This window comes from Pseudonaja textilis, chromosome 6, assembly GCF_049901715.1.
Source record: "Pseudonaja textilis isolate UNSWEBS1 chromosome 6, rPseTex1.2, whole genome shotgun sequence".
NCBI classification, from domain to species: Eukaryota; Metazoa; Chordata; class Lepidosauria; order Squamata; family Elapidae; genus Pseudonaja; species Pseudonaja textilis.
This window is the reverse complement of record NC_141995.1, coordinates 7,481,713-7,501,070: the sequence shown is the minus strand read 5'-3', so window position 1 is coordinate 7,501,070 and position 19,358 is coordinate 7,481,713. Positions and strand designations below refer to the sequence as shown.

General features: G+C 41.8%; 1 protein-coding gene across 11 annotated transcripts in view; it reads left to right on the top strand.

Annotated features, from left to right (window-relative positions):
- Positions 1-19,358, top strand: part of RUFY3 (RUN and FYVE domain containing 3) — a 69,842-nt gene that overhangs the window by 37,693 nt on the left and 12,791 nt on the right. For 9 of the 11 annotated variants that reach the window (XR_015744033.1, XR_015744034.1, XM_087935759.1 and 6 more), the window contains 8 exons: positions 895-1,018; positions 3,794-3,855; positions 5,019-5,084; positions 5,191-5,260; positions 6,816-6,908; positions 8,641-8,724; positions 10,211-10,378; positions 13,463-13,560. Coding sequence is in view for 9 of the 11 variants with exons in the window: in XM_087935759.1 (XP_087791885.1) it covers positions 895-1,018; positions 3,794-3,855; positions 5,019-5,084; positions 5,191-5,260; positions 6,816-6,908; positions 8,641-8,724; positions 10,211-10,378; positions 13,463-13,560 (765 nt within the window). In the remaining 2 variants the exon portion in view is untranslated. Of the gene's footprint in view, positions 1-894; positions 1,019-3,793; positions 3,856-5,018; positions 5,085-5,190; positions 5,261-6,815; positions 6,909-8,640; positions 8,725-10,210; positions 10,379-13,462; positions 13,561-16,747; positions 18,699-19,358 lie in introns of those variants that run through there. The other 2 variants (XM_026717181.2, XM_026717180.2) reach the window with 1 other exon arrangement.

Sequence of the window (19,358 nt, the reverse complement as noted above, 5' to 3'; positions counted from 1 at the left end):
AGTAACTTTATTGTTTACACACCTATATTACAAGAATCTTCATCCTAGACTGCTTGCCTTCCCCTGGGAATGTTCAGATAAGGCTTCATGGATGAGGGAATGAAGTTTACATCATTTGCAACCATGCAATGATTCCAAACTTGGCCCTCACTTGACTCCTCCTTCCACCCGGAACAAGGCACAAAGGTCACACAGCCAGCGGAGAGGTCAAAGTCAATTTTAATGCTCCAAATTTCCCCAAACGCTCCCACATTCTTGGCAAGTCCCAGAGCAAAGCATGCACACACACACATACACACACACACACACACACACAGACACACACAGACACACACAAGACTGTGTGTGCAGTCCAGCAAAACAGAGAAACAGGTAAATGAAACCCCCATAGAAATTTTACTTCTAATTACATAGACTGAATATGCTAAACAATAGTAATACTTTTTATTATTATCATCACTATCATATGTGACCTTAACAGCTGTTAGGTCCTTGGTTAGGACTTGAACTGTTAAGTGTTTACCAAGTCCAGACTGTGAAACGAATTGAAGATTAAATCTTAAATAATACACTTTGAACATCTCTTAGGTCCTAGGTCTGGACTTGAACTGTTTTACCAATCCCAGATTGTGAAATTGATTAAAGATTAAATCTTAAATAATAACATTTTGAACTATTAGACCTGAATATTCTGACTTTTTTTTAAAAAAAAAAACACCTTACTTGAAACTGCCTATATACTCAGATATGACATTAACATCTCTTAGGTCCTGGGTCTGGACTTGAACTGTTCAAGTTTTTTTCAGTCCCAGGCTGTCAATCAAATTGAAGATTAAACCTTAAATAATAATAATAACAATATTGTAACCATTTATATTTCAATATGTTTTGCAGTGAATTTTACGAAGCGAATGCTCTCATGATGGAGGAAGAGGGGGCTATAATCGCTGGACTTTTAGTGGGCCTCAATGTCATTGATGCAAATTTTTGCATGAAGGGAGAAGACTTGGATTCTCAGGTGCCAGATCTCATGCTTACACATAAATGGGGAGTTACTTAGAGTGTAGATAACAATTAGCCTTCTTGCAGTTGGCTATATTGAATATTGAGCATGTGTCAGGGAATTGCACAGCAGCTGTCCAGATAAAGTCAGTGACAATAACACAAATTGTAGTCTTTATCACCCCACAGAAAGAGAAAACGCAAGATAGTCAGGAACATCATGAGGTAAATTAAACAGTACAGGCAGTCCTCGACTTACGACCGTAATCGAGGCCAAAATGTCTGTTGTCAAGGGAAACATTTCTCAAGTTGCCCCATTTTTTACAATCTTTCTTGCCATAGTTGTTACGGTAAGTAAGTCACTGCAGTTGATAAGTTAATAACCTGGTTGTTAAGCAAATACGGCTTCCCCCATTGACTTTGCTTGTCACAGAACGTGATCACATGACCTTGGGACACAGCGATGGTCATAAGTACGAACCAGCCGCCAAGCATCTGAATTTTGATCATGCGATCATAGGGATGCTGCAAAAGTCGAAGTGTGAAAAATGGTCGCAAGTCACAATTTTTCAGTGCCGTTGTCACTTTGAACGGTCACTAAGCGAACTGTTGTAAGTCGAGGATTGCCTGTAGGTAGAACACACTGAAGAGAAAAAGATGGGGGGAAAGGGAAACGCCCCCTTTACGCTTATGGCAACCAATCACAGCATAGATTACCTCATGCATGAGTCAGAACTCTGACCAGGAGTGGGATTCAAATTTTTTTACTACTGATTCTGTGGGCGTGGCTTGGCGGGCGTGGCAGGGGAAGGATACCGTAAACATTTCCTCCCTACTCCTGGGGGAAGGTTAGTGCAAAATCCCCATTCCCTCCCCACCCCACTAACCTGCTTTCCAGCTCCGTTCTCCTGTGCAGGGCAACCAAAGAAGACCCAGCCAATCAGCTGGGACTCAATGGGAGGCAGCGAAGAGATGGGATGGGGGCGCAGTCAGAGGTGACATTTGCCAGTTCTCCAAACTATTCAACATTTCCGCTACCGGTTCTCCAGAACTGGTCAGAACCGACTGAATACCAACTCTGACTCTGACCAATCAACGACAACTGTGTGTTCTGGCCAATTGTAAATTTACTGGTCCAGCTACTACATTTAGTATCCTAACAGCATATCAAGTCAAATGTGACTTTACTAAGTGGCCAGGGAATTCTGGGGAATGAAGTCCAAGATGTTAAGATTGGGAAATATTACAAGGAAGAAAACCTTGGCAAGGGTGACTGAGGAGAAACTTAAATTTTAAGTCCAGAACAGGAAGCAAAAGAGGCAGACACCTCCCTAACTCACTGAACTGCAGCTAGTCCTAGACTTACAGCATTTAACATTTAGTGACTGTTTAAAGTTACAACAGCATTGAAAAGAGTGACTGGCGACCATTTTTCACATTTACAACTGTGGTCACGTGATCGAAATTCAGACGTTTGGCAACCGACTCATATTTATGTTGGTTGCAGCATCCTTGGGGGGGACATGTGATTCCCCTTTTTTGTGACCTTCTCACGAGCAAAGTCAGTGGGGAAGCCAGATTCACTTAACAACTATGTTTAAACAGTGAAGTTTAACAAAACGAGGTGAAATTAATTTAACAGCTGTCTCACTTAGCAACAGAAATGTTGTGCTCTGTGATGATCGGGGGCATGACACAAAGGTAACACAGTCACATAAGTAAGAAGAGTCCCTTTAGTACCTCCAACTTTGCCCCCAATGTCTAAGTTACCTTTGGCTGGAGAAAAAACTCTCTGAAGAACAGTCTTTAAGTGGAGGAAATTCAGTCCGAAAACAAAGTACATACAAACTGTAACTAAAAATCCAAACAAACCACGCTGCAGTAGTTAAACTTGACAGGGCAGGAGAAGGAATTGCAGACTTGAGAGCACAGCCAAAACACACACAGTTGGGAAGACGCCAGGAACACAGATAAACCACGACGATACAAGATAAATTCACGTTTGCTCTCAACAACTTGCTGTGCGCAGCTTCTTTTATACACTGTGTTCTGAGCTGCAGCTAATTAAGGGAATCAGGGCCCTTTCCTCCCCTGTAAGCCATGTATCTCATGTTGCTCCCTTCTCTGTTCCTCCCTGCATGCCCTAGGATGAAGAGGGAGTGGGCCTGGGTCTTCCTCTGAATTCCCTCTCCCTTGATCTACCTCTCCTCTGCTTTGCCCAGCCGGACTTTGCCCTTCCCCAGTTTCTTCCACAGCCCACGGAGCCATACTCCCACTCCCTGTCAGCTGTTTGGCCTCCCTCTCTGAATCAGATTCCGACAGGGGCATGACATGCTCCATAAGGACTACCTCTATAAACAGAAGAGGACTTGGACAGTTTTGTGATTATAGGCCCGTGATGGTGAAAGTATGGCATGCATGCCGAAAGTGGCACGCAGAGCCATCTCTTTCAGCATGCAAGCCGTCATCCCGGATCAAGTCCAGAGGCGCGTAATGCACGCGGGGGATGGTGGGGTACTTTAGGCACATGACAACAAAAAGGTTAGCCATCACTGTTATAGGCCATCTCAATAAAAATAAATTCAGCCTTTCTGTGGAATTGATTTCTTGGCCTGGCCTGCTTATAATAGAGCCGACATCAATCTTGCGAGTCTGTTTGTGCCGTGTTCCCAATTACTAAACATGCCTTGGATGAATCACACAGTTAATAAGTTAGAGTATAAGACGAATAAAATGAAAAAAAAAAAAGTTGCAAGTGTCGGACGTGAAATATTGCTGTCTTCTCTCGTAGGTTGGCGTTATTGATTTTTCAATGTATTTGAAGGATGGCAGCAGCAGTAAAGGCAGTGAAGGGTAAGTCCTTTGGTTCCTATCCAGAATCTGTATTTTAGATGCTTCTCTGAAGCTCCGTTATAAGAGAACTTTGTCAATTTTACACCTTGGTGGGTTTTTTTCCAGTCGTCGCTCATTTTTCTAGATTTACTTTTATCTCTGCGAAACAGCAGCTTCTGGAGCAAGGGTGTCTAAGTTTGTGTAAGTGTGAGTTGGTCAAAAAGTCAGGATGGCAACTAGGAAAATTAATCATCACATATAAAAGTGTGGGATGTCTTGTCATAATCACCTTCTTGACATTTTTTGACCTTTCCTGCAGATAGCATGGCTCTGGAGGCTGGATGTTGACTTGTCCAAACATTATACAAATATATAATCATGACACTTTTTTTTTTTCTTTTCATGTTATGGTTTCTAATTCTTTTCAGACAATCATCTATTTATTATTGAATTCTATGTTTTTAGCGCATGCCAATTCAGGCAGGGGTGGGCTTCAAAAATGTTCACAACGGGTTCTCGGCCTGGTTGCTGGGTGGGCGTGGCCATGGTGGGCGTGGCCTAATCAGCCTCCTGCACCACGGCAGGGGGGATGTTTTTGCCCTCCCCAGGCTCCGGAGGCTTTTCTCGAGCCTCCGGGAGGTCAAAAACAGCCTCCCTGAGCTCCGGAGGCCCTCTGGAAGCTGGAAATGGGCCCATTTCTGGCCTTTCTGAACTTCCGGGAGCCTCGTTTTTTGCCCTCCATGAGTCTCTCTGCATGCACTTACCTGTGTCCAAAACAGGCCATGGGGAAACTCCTGGGAGGGGCAGAGCAGAGTAGGCAGAGATTTGGGGGTCCTCCGAACTGCACAGAATCTTAGCTAGGGGCTCTCCCGAATCCCTGCGAACCCCCAGCAGCCCATCCCTGAATTCAGACTATAGTAGGCCTTAAAAATCTTAATTGTTGCTAAATGTCGTATTAATTTTCAAACAACTGTCCTCTGAATTGATGAGCATTATTTTGTTATCATGTTAGGAAAAAGATTGATGCCTGCTTTTCTATGGGCCAACGAATGAATTTGTATATGACTTTTTCATCAACGCAATCAGCAAATTCTTCTTCCTAAACGTATTGCTGTGCTCTGCCATACTGCTTAATATTTCTCTCTGTGCATGGTGAATAATATTCCATTGTGTTCCATTTTCAGTGATGGACAAATTACTGCAATTCTGGATCAGAAAAATTACGTAGAAGAGCTCAATAGACATTTAAGGTAAAGAGGTAAATCTTCTGTGGAAAATTTGGTCAGTGTGTGTTGAGTTCTTAAGTTCCATATGGTTACACCATGTCTTTTTTTTCTTTTTTTTTGTATTGGACAGTGCTACAGTCAACAACTTGCAGGCAAAGGTTGATGCTTTGGAAAAATCCAACACTAAACTCACTGAGGAGGTAGGTAGGAATGAAAGAAATGTGAAGGTTGTCCCTGCCCCCACCCGTGTTGGATAAAATTAAAAGAAACAACATTCTGGCTTTAGGGACATTCGATAACATTCATAAATTAGATCACCTCTAATTAAGTAATATCCCAGTCTGGTCCCAAAATAGATTCCAAATGCAAGAGATACCAGATGAATTAATATTATAGAATGGAAATCTTATCTGGCCTAGAGCTCAGGTGTCTAACTCTATTGTGGAATTCTGCAAAGATTATTCTTTATTGGACAAGTGTAATTGGACACACAAGGAATTTGTCTCCGGTGTGTAAATTCTCAGTGTACAGCTAAATGTCTATGGAGATTCTCAGTTGCCCAGGTCATGGTTGTCACAAAGGTGCTTTTTAAAAGGGCAACTGGACTTTCTGGTTTTTCTTTGAAGACGTTTCACTTCTCATCCAAGAAGCTTCTTCAGCTCTCCAGATGAGAAGCGATATATTTTCAAAGAAAAACCAGAAAGACCAGTTGCCCTTTAAAAAAAAGCACCTTTGGGATCTCAGTGTATATACAAACAATGTGATAAATCATAAGATACCAATATGAGTAGATCAGTGGTGGTATTCTACCGGTTCATCCCAATTCAGGCGAATTGGTAGTAAAAAAATGTTACCGTTTGGCCGAACCAGTAGTAAAAAAACAGCTACTGGTTGAACCAATATTTCAGCTGAACCAATATTTCTTTTCTTCCTTTTTTTCCTCCCGACGATCAGCTGTTCCAACGATCAGCTGTTCCAACTATCTTATTGCTTTGCCCAGGAGGCTTCCCTGAGGCCCAGGAGGCAAAAGGCACGAAGGGGCAGCCAAAAAAAAAAAAAAAATGGAGCACAGGGAGGTGTGCTGCAGGAAAAAAAAACCCACGCCCACCCAATCGCATGGCCACGCCCATCTAGCCATGCCCACAGATCCGGTAGTAAAAATATTTGCATCCCACCTCTGGAGTAGATAATAGGAAAGATGAAAAGGATAACAGTAATACAACCCTACTACATTGTTAGATATCCTTAGGCATAAGACTTAAGAATTAAGAATTAAATGTTCAGCAGAGTAATGTCACAAGGAAAAAAAAACTTGTCTAATTGTTTTGACATGCAGTGCCCTATAGTAGCATCTTAAGGGGAGGAGTTGAAGCAATTTGTGTCCAGGATGTGAGGGGGTCTGTAGCCCTCCTTCTGGTTCTTGCCCGTATACAGGTCCTCAATGGAAGGCAGGCTGGTTGCCATTTTTTTTCCTGCAGTCCCCAACTATCCGTTAGTGCAGGGTGCTAACAAGTACTGATGGAGCTGGATTACAAACTGGGAAGTTTTTTATTATCTTACAAGGAAACAAAATACGCTTGCACATCCTTTTGCTGAGGGCATGCGCCCTTTATGTGTGCATTTCATAGAGAAGGGATTAGAAGAGGCGAAGAAAATATATACACATATGGAGTTGCGGGGCCAACTCCAAATTATTTGAGAGTGACAACCATTGTAAGTTTTGTCTTTTCATTTGTGTTCTTGGGATTAACGCAGCTTGCCGTCGCAAACAACAGAATTATAACACTGCAAGAAGAAATGGAGCGGGTCAAAGAGGAGAGTTCGTACATTTTGGAATCCAACCGAAAGGTCAGTACTTATGTGCACGGAACATGCAGCAATTGGTTTTCACATTCACTTATGCTTCTGTAACATGGTTCATTTGATAAGACCTCTTTATTTGCAGTGGTGGCAAATATCTGTAGCTTGGGTGTAGGATGGGGGTGAAGGTTGGTTCTCCAAGCTTGTGGGTTGGTTTCTGAAAGTTTCATTACCAGCCTAGGTAACATCCTCGGAGGAGTTTAGGGGATGTCATTGTTGATGTTCTTCTGTTTATAAGAGCTTCAGGTATCTGTGTGTCAAGTGAGGTTCTTGTGAGGAGTCTTGTGATGGGTCTTGTTGTGATTCGCCGGCAGCCTGTGCAGACGGCAGTGGAATTGGGAAGAACAGGGACCAGTCCGGGAGTCTGGAGAAGACTCGGACGAGGGTCCTGCATCCAATGCAGAGATGGAGCCATCTGGGAGTGGGGTGCTGACTCCAGAGCCTCTGCAGTCTGGCAACAGCGAGGCAGAGGAACCAGGGGAGCTTGTTCCCAGTCGCGTGTGCACAGAGCTGCTAGAAGGCAAGAACAGCTAAGACAAAAGGGACGACTTGGGAGTAAGGCTTGGAGGTGATTGCCCCTTCCAAAAGGTATAAAGGACAGGCAAAAGTGATGAAACCTTTGCAGGAGGCAAAGTCATTCGCTCTGTTCAGAATAAACCTTGAAACTCTGTGTGGACTCTACTTCGGTTGGTTTTTTTTTTATAGTTCATTTGGCACTCTAGTTGTTGGCAGCAATTGAAAGGAGATAAAGGTGGGTGCTTATCTTGAGGGACTGTTTGGGACTCATTAACGGCTGGGAATGCACATAATTCTCAGCGTTGAAATAAAACAAGAATTGTTTTAACTAAGTGTGTGCTTAATTCTGGTCTTGGGAAGCCTTGGTCAGAACAGGTCTTGTGATAAGGAAGTTACTTCAGGTCAGGGGCATTGGGGGGAATTGTGTGGGTTGGTTGAGGGTCGGTTGGCCAATTCTGGTTGGTTTGCGGTTGATTGGGATTCTGAGGGGGTTCATAGGCAGATTGTAGGTCAATGTGTTTGTGCCTGGCACTCCACAAGCAATTCCATTAACAGATGGGCTACCAAACTGCCGTCTCTTAAGTGGTGCAGCCACGTGATGTCGCCTTTAACAGGCACATCACTTACTGACAGAAATTCTGGTCCCAACTTCACTGTAGTTAAGCGAGGACAACCAATAATACAAAACATAAGTAGAAAGCGGACGAGTGACTGGAAATTGAGAGATCCTATCAAAGGAGCCATGTTACAGATCCAGTCACACTCACTCTCGGCCCAACTCACCTCATGGGTTTGTTGTTGTGGGGAAAATAAGAGGAGGGAGGATGTTAGATAAGTACAGTGCCTTGAGTTATTTGTAAATATAATAAAGGTGGGATTAAAAAGGTCCAAAGAAAAAGAATTATTAGTTTTGGGGGTTAACGTGAAGATTCTCAGAGAGTCTTCATATTGTCACACATTTGGCGTTAACTGACAGGATTGTGGCATTTTTACATGTTTTTTTCCTCAGCCGGTACATCGCACTGTGGGACAGAACAATTATTAACTTCATACTTAGAAGAGACAGCACTAATCTCTGTCAATTATTTATGATTTATTTATTAAATGTACATGCTGTTCATTTCACTATCAAGTGATTCTGGACGTCATCTCTGTTACTCTTCCTCTTTCCATTCTGTTTGCTTTATTGACATCTTAATTATAGGTAAATAAGCAGGATCGAACTGCAGACGGGCATGCCCTCACCGAAGCGAGGAAGCAGCTAAAAGAGGAAACGCAGTTAAGACTGGTAAGGGGGTTAGTTAGGGCAGAATTACAACTCCTTTTAAGTTCACCCCAGCATAGTTCACTCCAACATAGTCAGCGTACAGCGGTCCTGGAATTTGGAATTTGTCAATTTGACAAAGATCACAGTGTCCATTTTCTGGTTTTGACGTTTTGCCCAGTTATTAGAAAAACAATCCCATGATCTGCTGATCTGTTCTCAGAGAACAGGACAAATGTGGTCAGGTCCCATTTATCTACCAGGCCAAAGGTGTCACAATAGATAGAAGTAGTACTCAAAACTGGTCGCTTAGTGACCGTTCAAAGTTACAACAGACTCCCACCCTCCAAAATGTACTTATGAGTGTTCTGATTTTCCGACAAACCGCCCCCACCCCCCCAAAAAGCAAGTCTGCAGGGGGGGTTGGAAAAGCAACAAGGAGATGGATGGATGGGTAGATAGATAGATAAATAGAGATAGATAAATAGAGATGGATGGATGGATGGATGGATGGGATGGGGAGGGAGAGAGAGATATGGATGGATGGATGAATGAAAAGATATAGATAGGGATAGATAGATAGATAGATAGATAGATAGATAGATAGATAGATAGATAGATAGATAGATAGATAGATAGATAGATATAGAGAGACATAGAGATGGATGGACAGATAGATATAGATCATAGATAGATAGATAGATAGATAGATAGATAGATAGATAGATAGATAGATAGATAGATAGATATAGAGAGACATAGAGATGGATGGACAGATATAGATAGATAGATCAGATAGATAGATAGAGAGAGATAGATAGAGAGAGACATAGAGATGGATGGACAGATAGATATAGATCAATAGATGGATGGATGGATAGATAGATAGATAGATAGATAGATAGATAGATAGATAGACAGACAGATACTACCTTGTTGCTTTTCCATGTGTGTGTGTGTATGTGTGTGTATGTATGCATGTAAGTATATGCATATACATGTATATGTGCGCACACACGCATGCACATGCACACCCCAAAGGTTCAGAATGATTCAAATATCAGGAAAAGAGCTGAACATCATTTTTTCAGATCAAACGCTTTTACAAAGAAAATACCTCAGAAAATGTGAACAGCTTGCGAAAAGGTGTGAACTGCTTGTAAACATGACTCCATTTACTAAGGCGTGAAGCTGTTTACATGCCAGAATCCTCTCTCTCAGTTTTAAATGTTGTTTCCATGCCCCGGTATGTTCATGTCATAATACCTTTTATGATTGTTAGTGTCGGAAAAGTCTCTGCTCTGACTTCCCTTGCAGCGAGCCAACCTTTCCCCTCAGAATCGGCATAGAGAATTCACACGTTCTTCCATCTTCTGCAGGAATGGAAAAGCTCACGCTTTACCCGTTGCTACCATTTGTAGTGATTTCTTATGCGGGGGAGGGGGGGAAGAGTCTTTCAGACCTTCAGACTCTCACCTGTAACTTCTGTATGCGCGTTCCTTGCTTTCAGGACGTGGAGAAAGAGCTGGAAATGCAGATCGGAATGAGACAAGAGATGGAGCTGGCTATGAAGATGCTGGAGAAGGACGTTTGCGAGAAGCAGGATGCGCTTGTGGTACTCAGACAACAACTGGATGATCTCAGGGCCCTAAAACTTGAACTTTCTTTCAAGCTGCAGGTAAACCAGCAGGTTAATTTGCAAGGCCCCGCCTCATCCTCTTCGCTTTCGTTTGGGGGAAAATGAAGGGTTTGGTGAAATGCTACTGGTTCGACTCGGTTCAGGCGATCAGCTGAGAGGAGAAAGAAGAGAAAAGTGCAGGATCAGCCCTCCCACCCGTCACTGCATGCACTTTTCTGTTCTTCATCCTCTCAGCTGATTGGCAGAGCCTCAGCTGGTGTTTGGAAAGCTGCGCGCTTGCTTTAGGTGCATGCATGCACGAAGTGTGCGATCACCAAACCGGTAGGGAAACTGGTAGAATCCCACCATTTATAAGATGGCTTAGTTTAAAAGCTTTTTCCATGACACTATGACTCTTTTCTCTTTCTTTCCGTTGATGTGATTAAAGAATATGGAACAGCCTAATCCCAGTGGAGTAAGACGGTTCCTTAGATACAGAAGAATTTCCGTAGTGTCTCCACACAGGGCTGGCCTAAACATGAAGTAAACACTTCCTTAATCCTGGGTTGAGGCCGAGAGAGTTTGTAGGCTGTCTGCCTTGTAAATGGCGCTTTCTCCCTCGTTGCTGGAAAGAAAAAAAAATGGGATGTTCCTCATGCGTATTCGATGGTTTCCTTCTGTCGTCTGAAACCAATATGACTAATGGCACATTTTGCAAAATAATCATCGGCCATTGTTAGGAATCTGCCCAGCAATTAGTTGGGTTGGCAATATATAAACCAACAATGTATGTTTGTAGCTTAAAGACAAAATCACTGTATTGATTCCCATTGGTTGATTGTATTGCGAATTGACGTAAGAGGGAGCTAGAAATCATGGCTTGCTCTCTCTGACATTCGGTATCTCTGACATTCTGTTGCTATCTCAGTTTGACTCTGAGACTATGTTGTATTTTTGCTGTGCTTATACTTTGATATCGTTGTTTGCTGTAAATGACAAAGGCAACCGGTAAGAAGACTTTGTAATTGGATATTCTTTGGACTGTAAAATGTATATGACCTGGACCGTTTATTGGACTGTGCTATTTCTTAAAGTAAATTTTAACTCAATTTAGTTTATCTGTGTATTCTGAATAATTATTCATAACTATTCTCATAAACGTTTCCATGTGCATATCCTTGTTACTCAAGGGTTATTCTGTACATATCATAACAGTCGGGTGGGATTCAAATTTTTTAACAACCGGTTCTGTTGGCGTGGCTTATTTGCTGGGCGTGGTTTAGTGGTCATGTGACTGGGTGGATATGGCTTGGTGGTCATGTTATTGGTTGGGCATGGCCAACTCAATATCACTCACATTGAGGCACGCATCTCCTCACCTGGCGTCTCATGACTGTGGGGATGCTGCAACAGTGGTAAGTGTGAAAAATAGTCACAAGTCACTTTTTTCAGTGCCACTGTAACTTTGAATGGTCACTCCACACAAGCAAAGTACCAGCAAAGGAGGGGGAAAAACCTCCAGAGAAGTTCCTGAGACAGGCAGTCTAATCCTGCCAACAGTGTAACAAGGGTTAACAGAGAGGCAGTTTTTGTAAGCAACACCAGAATGTTTCCTTCCTGCCTTCCTTACAGGATTAGGCCAGTAATTTCTTCTAACAACCGGTTCTCTGAACTGCTTAGAATGTTAACAACTGGTTCTAGCGAATAGGTGTGAACTGGTAGAATCCCACCCCTGATAACAGTCTCATTAAAGGTTTGACTGGTTTTCATGATCTAAAGCAAGGGTGTCAACCACGCGACCCATGGGCTGGTTATGGCCTGCGTGGGCTACGCCCACCCTGGCTCTGTTAAAAAGTGTGGACTTTAATTCCCAGAATTGGCTGGGGAATTCTGGGAATTGAAGTCCACTCCTCTTAAAGCTGCTAAGAGTGAGAAACCCTGATTGAAAGGAATTCTTGTAATTGTCTGGACATGAGAAGTTAGTTTTGAACAGCCAGTGGAATGTTAACAACATCTGAAGGAAAAGTAAAGATTTACCATCCATATAAATATAAGTAATTGTTGCTTAGGCAAGCCAACAATTTTCAAGCATGTGTATTTTATGTACAGTATAAACTATTGTTAACCATGTTTACAGTAGTGGGATTCAATATTTTTTCTACCGGTTCTGTGGGCCTGGCTTGGTGGGCATGGTGTGGCTTGGTAGGTGTGGCAGGGGAAGGATACTATAAAATCTCTACTCCTACCCCACTCCAGGGGAAGGATACTATAAAATCCCCATTCTCTCCTCACCCTGCTAACCTGCTTTCCAGCTCCATTCTCCTGGGCAGGGCAACAAAAGAAGACCCAGCCGATCAGCTGGGACTCAGTGGGAGGCAGAGAATAGATGGGGATGGAGCCAGTCAGAGGTGGTATTCTGAGCTACTCACAATTTCTGCTACCGGTTCTCCGAACTACTCAGAATTTCCACTACCGGTTCTCGGAACTACTCAAAATTTCCGCTACCGGTTTTCCAGAACTGGTCAGAACCTGCTGAGTACCCCCTCTGTATGTTTATCCGGGACTATGCAATTGCTGCGGTATTCCTCTACCTTATGTGATTTTAAATAGTTTTGCAGAATAGCAATAGCACTTAGACTTATATACCGTTTCACGGTGCTTTGCAGCCCCCTCTAAGCTGTTTACAAGTCAGCCTTTTGCCCCCAACAATCTGGCTCCTCATTTTACCCACTTGGGAAGGATGGAAGGCTGAGTCAACCTTGAGCCTGGTGAGGATCGAACTGCAAAATTGCAGGCAGACGGCAGTCCGCAAGAAGTAGCCTAGATTACTGCACTCTAACCACTGCACCACCGCAGCTCATAAATGTCTTTTCTCCTTTTGTTTACTTCACGCTGCCACAGTGCCAGTGTTTATATTAGCTTTTGCCAGCCTTCCATACCAGTTGGCCTGGGAACTAGAGGGCATGTCAACCAATTACATCTTGAGGCATTAAATCAGATGAAGTGGGCCTACCGCACTGCCGAATAAATGCATGCCAAATAGTTTGCACATGGTGATCGTTGCGCATATATTAAATGTGACCTCATAATCTTTAAAGATAAGTAAGTATAGTGATTGCTGTCTTTGGTGTTTTTTCTTTTTAGAGTTCAGACCTGGGAATGAAACAGAAGAGTGAGCTGAATAGCCGCTTGGAGGAAAAGACCAGCCAAATGGCCGCTACAATTAAACTGCTTGAACAGAGGTAAACTTGAAACCATCTTATCCAAGGAAGCTAAAATATATATTCATCCTTTCATTCATTGGGTTACATGAAAACAGAACCTAGGCTTTCTAAACTTGTTTCTTGCAAGTACCTTATAATTAGTCTGCTGCAGGAAAAAATGGGAAATATTGACCTGCGTGTTATATAATAGCACTGATACAATTTCAGGCCAGTTTTCCCCCAGAATTCTAAATCCCAAACAGAATTCCCAGGGAATATGAATATGTGTTTGTTTTTCAAATTTGAGCTCTGTCTCCAAAGTCAAGTTTTCTGGCTGCATTGAGTTCTACCCTGAGTTGTGAGTTTTGCCTTGAGCTTAACACCTCAGGGAAACCTCGGATCTGAAAATGAAACGGTTTTCCTGCTGTCGAACCAAATTGAGCTCGCTTCCAAAGGTTTTCTGACTTCTGAGTTCTACGTTCTGAATATGCCTGTGTTTGATTTTCAAATTTGAGCTCCGTCTCCAAAGTCAAGTTTTCTGACTTGTCTACCTCCGGTTCTGAGATATGCCTGCTTGGACACCCTGATGTAGATCATTTGGGTTCTGCAGCAATCCTCCGCAGCTTTAGATGGCAGCAAAGAGCTGTATGGCTTTGTAGCTCTCTACTGCCATCTACAGGTACCCTCTCGTTTGTCTCCCACATATGACATGTTCATTTTTCCCAGAGAAGGAAAAATTCTGCAGGGTTTCTCAAGGATGGGATTCACCCATAAGCGGAAACAATTGTGTTGCTACTGAATTCTGTCCTGATTCTTTGCTTGGGGTTTAACAGAGTTTTAAGCAGCATCTGCAAAAACCAATAGTAGAATGGCAGTCAGGACTTTAATGTACATACTGTATGGCCACTCTATAACTAAATACAGGTAGTCCTTGCCTTACAACGGTATGTTTAGTGACCATTTGAAATTACAAGCACTGAAAAAGGTGACATGACCGTTTTTCACACTTACAACCATTGCAGCGTATCGGTGGTCATGTGATCAAAATTCAGGCGCTTGGCAACTGACTCACATTTATGACAGTTGCAGTATCCCGGGGTCATGTGATCCCCTTTTGTGACCTTCGGACGAGCAAAGTCAATGAGGAAGCCAGATTCACTTAACAACCGTGTTACTAACTTAACCACTGGTTAAGTGGTTCACTTAACAACTGGCAAGAAAAGTTGTAAAAGTGGGCAAAATTCACTTAACAACTGCCTTGCTTAACTGTGGAAATTTTGGGCTCAATTGTGGTCATAAGCTGAGGACTACTGATACATTTCCAAATACACCAGCATTACAGTTCCTAACATTTTCAGCCATTGCTGATCAGTGTCAATCTATTTGAAGACACAGGGTAGTTCTAATTAAAAAATGTAATCCTCTTAATCTGACCACCTCCAGACATGACACAGGCTAAAACTAAGCTAGTCTGAGCCATTCTGATTTAATGATAGTATTTAAAGGGGAGCACTATGAATAAAATTACTTGCCAATAAAGGTCAGGTTCTGAGTTCTTCATTTAAATACCCCAGAATAATCAATTACAAATATATTCCTCTTAAATCTTATGTGCACAGTAAGTTTTGGCAACTGAGATTGATAATTTAATGTAAAATTGGAAAAATCAGGATGTAACTGTACATTCTCCGTTTCTTTATAAACTGAAATCTTAATTGATAAGTAATGTGCTATGAAATGGATGCATAATGAGGTTTGTTCAATATTCCGCCAATAGTTGGCATCACACACCGTGGCAGGCCATAACCGTCATTGGCAGGCCATAACCATCATTTGCAGTCCATGATGGTTGGGTGGTGTGACATGCTAAGCATATCACATTGTGGCTTAATGAGATCTCTGAGTTGGACCACATAAATTAAACGCCTGCAATTTGAGAAAACATTTGACAGTTCAGTTAGTCCTTGACGTACGACCACAATTGAGCCCAAAACTTCTGTTGCTAAGTGAGACATTTGTTAAGTGAGTTTTGCCCTGTTTTTACAATCTTTATTGCCAGAGTTGTTCAGTGAATCTGTGATGACCCAGGGTGGGATACAAAATAAACACAATCACGAAAACAGGTGAAGCCCCTTTTATTCCTTCACTTTCCTTCAAAGCTCCAAATATCCTTGACTGGAGACAAAAAACTCCCTCACAAACAATTACAGAAAGGAGGAAATGCCGTTTAAACTAAAAATGCTTATAAATTATAAAGAGTAAAAACAACACAAACCACACTAAAACAATTAAGGGAACCAGGCAAGATAAGGGCTTGAAGACATCCACAGATATCGGAACACACACTGGGAAGGACGCCAAACTCAGAGAGGAACGACAAACTAGAGATATTTCCACACTTTGTTTCCAGCACTGGCCCATACGCATGTCCGTCCTTTTAACCAGTTCTCACAGCTGCAGCCCATGAAGAGGATCAAGGCCCTTTCCTCCCCTGTAGACCACACCATTCCTGTCTCTCCGTTATCCTCTCCTCCCTGCGCACCTTAGGATGGAAAGGGGATGGGCCTGGGTCTTCCTCTGACTGCCCAGCCGGCCTCTGCCCTTCCCCAGCCTCCTCCACAACCTCCGGAGCTACCCTTCCACTCCCTAGCGGCTGTTCCTCCTCTCCCTCAGAGTCAGTCTCCACCAGGGGCATGACAGAATCACTGCACTTGTTAAACTGGTAATCCGGTTGTTGAGTGAATCTGGCTTTCCCCATTGACTTTGCTTGTCAGAAGGTCGCAAAAGGGGATCATGGGACACTGCAACCGTCATAAATATGAACCAGTTATCAAGTGTCTGAATTTTGATCATGGGAATACAGGGATGCTGCAGTGGTCATGTATGAAAAACGACCGTAAGTCATTTTTTCCAGTGCCATTGTAATTTCAAATGGTCCTTAAACAAAAAGGCTGTAAATCAAGGGCAACTGTAAAAGGTTCTGAAACATGTACATCATTCCTCAACTTTGAAAATATGTAACTTTATGTAAGATATGTACTAATGTGCCTTCTTCTTAGGAAATGAAGATCAAGTTTGAATTATATTTAAGCTGTGCTTATTTAAAGTACTGTAATATATAACCACTGATATCTGCTGGATTAACTGGTTTTTTTTTATTGCATATTTTCTCTACTCCAACTCCCTTTTCCACGTATCATTTTTATTTCTCCCCCCCTCCTTACAGCGAAAAAGATTTGGTGAAACAGGCAAAAACCTTAAATAGCGCAGCAAACAAATTAATTCAGAAGCCTCACTAGACATTTTAATTTTTGCAGCCGATCACACCGCAACTCTGACATCCGAGCTCCCTTACGAGCGAAGAGCAAAAACAAAAATTGAGAATTTAGATGTCAGAATTACGTGTTGTCACAAAAGTTGAAAAGTGGAATTTGATGGGACTTTTTTCTTTTTAAAGGTTTTATTCGGAAATAGAAAAATTAACTTCTGGCTTTCCTTTCCCCCACTGTTAATGCTTAAAAACTTTATTAAAATAGGAGCAATTTGATCAGCGAGTACTCCAGAAAGAAAATAAGATAAAATCAGATTTGTGACTATATACATGCAATTGTATACCACACGATTTTTTTTTCTTTTTTAGCCTTTACAACATGATGTAGAAAAATAGAGCCATGTTCCAGCCTCACCCCAAAATGTTCAACTTCAAAGGAAGAAATTCTTGGTTTCCCTGTTGTGAAGTAGATGGGGGGGAAAAAAACAAAAAAAAAAACAGGCAGAGAAGTTTGGGAGCCTGTAGGAAACCATGTTTTTTATAGATGTGGTGTCTCCCCTGGGTCATAAGCAGGAAAGACAAACACTGGGGTTAGAAGTTGCTTTTAGGAACATTTGGCCCTTATTAACCAAAGGCTTTTCTACCTGAGCCTTGACTCGGGATGTTTTGTAAATTGAAATTGATTAGAAAGGTTGAAGGGTGGTGGTGGCCTGCAAAAATATTCCCATTCCTAGGAATAAAATCCTTCCAATTGAAGCCGGGTGAAAATTATTTTGAGAGAATAGAGTCAACTCCATCTGGACTCGCCCTTGCTTGCATTCTTGCTCGGCTTGTAGTTGAGAACAATTCCCTCATCTTGCTCTCTTTTGCAAGAATTTCCCTTTAAGGCTACCTGCCCTTCCGTCGGAATGACCAAAATCCTTTTGTTTTGACTGTATAGCCGTGGGCGGATGGGTATTAAGGAATATGCAGAAGACATCCCCCCCCACCTCCCCGAGTTCAGACGATGCAAAATACACCAATTTTCATTGCTCAAGAGTTGTAACTAGATGTTTTTTTTAGCAATCCGAGGACAAGCTAAGATAACCGGCCAATGCAGGCCGCTTTCATAACAGGGGAAATGATTTATTTATCCCCTTTAGGTGACATGGATGCAAAATCTAGCTGTTAGCTATTTTTCTAATTGGTCACCCCATCTTTTTCTTTGCATTGACTTCTACCTCTGCCTTTTCTCCCTAAAAATATAGTGATTCTCATTTCCTGGTTGACTTTTATAATACGTGTGTCTTCCCTTCCCCTCACTCTTTTAGAAAAAACTGAATCATTGTCCCTTTCATATATAAATATATATAAAAAAAGGATAAACAGAACTGGTAGTGTTTTATTGCGGATCACTCTTTGACTAAAAGCAACTACAGCGAAAAGTTATTTGGCCATTGTGTTTAAAGCTATCTCTGGCCGCTATTAGCTTTTGATTCAGAGTGATCTTGATCAAACAAGGGGTTTGCTAGGACTTGTACTGAAAGAGCATCTAAGCCTTAGAAGTCTATTAAAGCACCATGCTGTAACTCAACCATGTATTTTTTTCTTTTCCTAATTCTGATGAAATCTGAGGTGATTGTAAGCGAGTGCGTGGAGAATTATCAACATTTCTCAAACTACCCAAACTATTTTTCCTCATCTTTAATAATTGTTCTTCAACCAAGTGCCCTCCAAAAGTTTTTACAGCATTTCTAAGAAATACTTGGGGCTATATTGATGGAGGATTTGGGGAAGAATAAACCTAGGACACATCCCTATTTAATGGGGTGTGCGTGTGTAAAAGATGTATTCTTCTAAATTCCCATTAGCATTAAAATAGTTTCATCCTATATAAACCACCTTTGCTTGGTCCAGGAAAATGGGAACATGCATAAAAAAAAAGATGGAAACAAAAAAATATTATAGCCTGATTTTAAAATCCATATGGCTGTAAAATCTGATTCACTTCGTAGCTTATAAATCTGTCCGACATTACCCGTCAGATTTATTTATTCATTCATTTTTCTGAACCTAGAAAAAAAAAATGATTTGGGGATGGCATGTTCAAATCCTATCCAAAAGTATTAGTATTTTCATTACAATCTCTTAAATGGGATATCGTTAATGTTGTGAGAATGCCCTAGAATTATAATTCGAGTTTTCATAAAACCATTGGCCATGTCTTCTGGTTGATAATCACCAGTTAATAAATTTAGGGGTGGAAAAACACCCTCGAAATTTTGCAAGAGAAGGGAAATTAACTGTTCCCAAACAGGGTAGGTGAAATTTCCTTTTAGTAAAAGTCAATTCTGATTGACTTCACAATCATGACCAACAGTTTTGGCAATACCAGTTGTATAATAGCAGTTTTCATTTAACTTCTGGAATGTTTATAACCTGGAAGCTTATAACCCTGATAACCTCTGGTAGTTGTCCATCCATGTGATGAGCAGATCTGCTAAGCTTTTCAAAATTAATCAAGGTTAGCGCCTAGCCAATTATACAGATAGACCGCTTCATATTTTTTTAATCCACAGACCCATTT